This window comes from Ochotona curzoniae, unplaced genomic scaffold (genome assembly GCF_017591425.1).
Source record: "Ochotona curzoniae isolate NIBS_2020 unplaced genomic scaffold, NIBS_Ocur_1.0 contig_1014, whole genome shotgun sequence".
NCBI classification, from domain to species: Eukaryota; Metazoa; Chordata; class Mammalia; order Lagomorpha; family Ochotonidae; genus Ochotona; species Ochotona curzoniae.
The window spans coordinates 3,121,824-3,125,364 of record NW_024464920.1 but is presented as its reverse complement, the minus strand read 5'-3'; the positions used below and the strand labels follow the sequence as shown (position 1 = coordinate 3,125,364).

Sequence of the window (3,541 nt, the reverse complement as noted above, 5' to 3'; positions counted from 1 at the left end):
GGGCGCTGAGTGCTCCCCAGGGAGTACGTTAGCAGGCAGCTAGGATAGCACCTGAACCAAGCAGTGTCTTAAATGGCGATGCATGTGGAGTCCAGAGGGACAGGTACTGCCATAGAAAGGCCCAGAATCTCTGGGTGAGGTACCCACGGGTACTGCAAGCCTTTGGTGACCCCCTCCCTGTCCACTCCTTCCTCCCGGCCCCTCCCACCCACAATGGGGCGCAAGCCCTTCCCCCACCGCGGGCATTCGGAGTTCCTTCCTCGCCCAGACCTGCTTGGTCGCAACCCCTGGCCCTGGTCATAATGGCAGCGCTGGCTCTGGTCCTGGTGTTCTGGGACTGGGGCCTGAGCCCCGGGGCGGCCCTGGACGCCATGGGCCCTCACGCGGCCATCCGCCTGGCCGAGCTGCTCACTCCAGAGGAATGCGGCCATTTCCGCTCGCTGCTGCAGGCGCCCGAGCCCGACGTGGAGGCCGAGCTGGCCAGGCTTTCGGAAGAGCGGCTGGCGCGGCCCAGGCCCGTGAAGCCCACGGTAGGGTCTCCGGCCCGGCTGCGGCGGCGGCAGCGGCGGGAGGCCCCGGGGGACCGGGAGGAGGTGTCCGACGGCTGCCGGGAGGCGCTGGCGGTGTGGCTGGCTGCCGAGGCCCCGTCCCTGTCGTGGGACCGCGTGGCCCGCGCCCTGCGGCGCTGCGGCCGCCCGGACGTGGCCCGGGAGCTGGGCAAGAACCTGCACCAGCAGGCAACGCTGCAGCTGCGCAAGTTCGGGCAGGGCTTCCTGGCGCCGCCGCCTCCGGGCCCCGCCGCGCCCTCGGCCCCCGTGCCGGCCCTGCGCTCCCGGCGCTCCCCGGAGCCCGACTGGGACGAGCTGGAGCTGATCCTGGAGCGCCTGCCGCAGCCCCCGTACGAGCGGAGCCCCGCGGGCTGGGTCCCGCCGCTGGCGCTCGGCCTGCTCGGCGGCTTCGCCGGGGCGCTGGGCGCGGCGGCGCTGGCGCTCCTGCTCACGCTGCGGGTGACGGGCGGCGACGACGACCACCCCGGCTGGCCCCGCAGCCCCGGCCCGCTCGCCGCTTCCAGGCGCAGATCCGCCAAGGCGCGCGGCTCGTGCGAAGCTCAGCCGCTGCTGCACGTGTCGCCGGCGGGGCGGGCCCGCTCGGCTTGGGCTGCGCGGCGACCCGATGCCCCGGCTCCTCCATGCCCTCGGCCGTGAGCGGGCACCTCGGACCTCGGGCTGATGATAAAGGTCATGAAACACCGCCCGGAGGGAGCAGTTGATTTGTCCGTTCACGGGAAACGCGCGCTCCGTGGCCAGGGCAAGAGGCGGTTCTGGTGTGAGTTCCAGCATGGGGGCCTGCCCTCCGGAGCACTGCAGGCGCAGCCAGCCGTTGAGCGTGAACTCTGTGCCCCGCGCTAGTGCTGAGCAGTCCTGGACTGCCCTCTCAAAACCCCAAAAGCCATTCCATACAAGGAAACTGGCCACAGCGCCGTGGTGGCATTGTTAGCTGTTTAAAAGTCTGATTTGAAAAGGAGAGGCGAGAAAGGTCCCCCATTTTGCTGGTTCACTCCCCAAAGGCCCAACAGCTCCTGGGCCATGGTAAAAGTAGGGGTCAGGACTGAGTACTTGAAGTGTCACACCTGCCACCATCTGCTCTGATACACCTTAACAGGAAACTGCAGTTGGAGGTGGAACCGGAACCAGTTGAGCACGCACTAGGTTGTGGAATGCTTGCCCTTGAACCTTGAAGAGGCAGTCTTTTTTTTTTTTTTTTTAGATTTATCTTTATTGCAAACACAGATTTATGGAGATAAGGAGAGAGAGAATTTATCTCCCGTCCACTGATTCACTCCCCAAACAGCCACAACGGCTGGAGCTAAGATGATCCGAAACCAGGAGCTTCTTTTGGGTTTCCCACGTCCCAAGGACTTGAGCCATCCTCTGCTGCTTTCCCAGGCCATAAACACAGAGCTGTACATGAACTGGCACCCATATGAGATCCCAGAACTTACTGAGGATTAGTGAATTGAACTACGGAGCCATCACACTGGCTCCCCCAAGAGGCAGTCTTAAGTGTGCCCTGAATGTGTCAGCGTTTGAACCAGGGATTGTCGGGTTGGAGAGCCCAAGGGAGCAGGCTGTTTCCTTGACTAAGGACCTGAGGGAGACAGCAGCTCTCTCTCCCCCCCCCCCGCCCCCCCGCCCCAACCCAAACATTGGGTTCTGCCTGAGGCTGTGCTGGAGTGTACTGGGGGAAAGGGGGTGTCTGCTTGCAGGGGCTGCTGCCTCTGGGGTGCTCTGTCCATCCAGGCAGGGAACCCCTTTTGGGGTTCCCACGGAATGCCCAAGCCTTTCCACCCACTCGCAAGTGGCCAGCAAGCTGTGGGGGCAGGACCAGCCCAGGCAAGGAGCTGACCCTGGGGGAGGCGTGCATCACATACAACCCCCCCCCCCCCATGCTGCCTGCCACAAGGGGAGAGCTGTGTGTCCACACAGGTGGGCGGAAGGGACGGCCCTTGTGACAGCCACACGACAAGAAAGGCACGCCCATGCAAGAGGAGAGTTGAAAACAAGATTGACGGAACCCTTTATTGCAAATTCTAAAGTAAAAAGATGTACAGTACAAAGTAAAGTTGAAATTTCAGACTAGAAACTTCCAATCCACGTGTACATTCTCATTGCTCAAGCATTTCTGCCGTTTCCTCATTGAAACAGAACAGGGGAACAAGTCGAGGGGGAGGGGGTGAGGGCGGGAGATACAGCGAGGGGAACAAAAAAAACTCCGTTGTTGTTGTCTAGAGTTGTCATCGTCGTGGCAAACCCCGGAAGCGGGTGGAAGGAAGGCCGTGTCTCGACCTGCTGTCCTGGTGATGAGATGCGGGGGTGGTTGGAGCAGTGCAGTTTCAAATGGCTCTCAGAATAGCAGCACACACGGGTACCATCGCGTCTCCCCCAAGTCCTTCCCGAGCGCCTCGGCCTCTGCATCTCCAAACGCTTGTACAAAAAAACCATGAAGTTGAAGCCTCACAACACCCCTGTGAGGTAGGTCAGTATTATTATCCCCATTTGACAGATGGGGAAACTGAGGCACAGCGAGGGTAAGTGACTTGCCCAAGGCCACACAAGCGAGCCAGCGGCCGAGCCAGGGACTGGGACACCCTTCCGTCCCTCTTCTGGCACCACTGGACCACTCTCCCCATAATCTATGTACATTCTACACACATACACACACACACACACACACACACATGCATGTGCACGCCTGCCCACCCCACCCCCACACAGCCTCTATGTACAGCACACAGCAGCAAAGGTGGGGGTACAGCGGGGTGCCTCAGGGGAGCGGGCAGCAGCGCAACCAAGGGTGCAGGCTGTGGGGCATCCCCCAGCCCACATGGCTTCCTCTTTTCTCCTGCCATTCCCTCCCCCACCCCCCCGCAGCTGACTGTGGCTCAGCAGATTTTCTAGGGGGATGGGAAGTGGGTTGGAGTAGGGGATGTACCTGAAAATGAACAAGTCTTTTTGCAAAACTTTGGGCAACATCTGAGCAA

General features: G+C 61.6%; 1 protein-coding gene across 1 annotated transcript; it reads left to right on the top strand.

Annotated features, from left to right (window-relative positions):
* Positions 1 to 302: 302 nt before the first annotated feature.
* TMDD1 (transmembrane and death domain 1) lies at positions 303 to 1,205 on the top strand. Its single transcript, XM_040977785.1, has one exon. It carries the CDS (start codon positions 303 to 305, stop codon positions 1,203 to 1,205), a length of 903 nt encoding a protein of 300 aa, XP_040833719.1.
* The last annotated feature ends 2,336 nt before the right edge of the window (positions 1,206 to 3,541 follow it).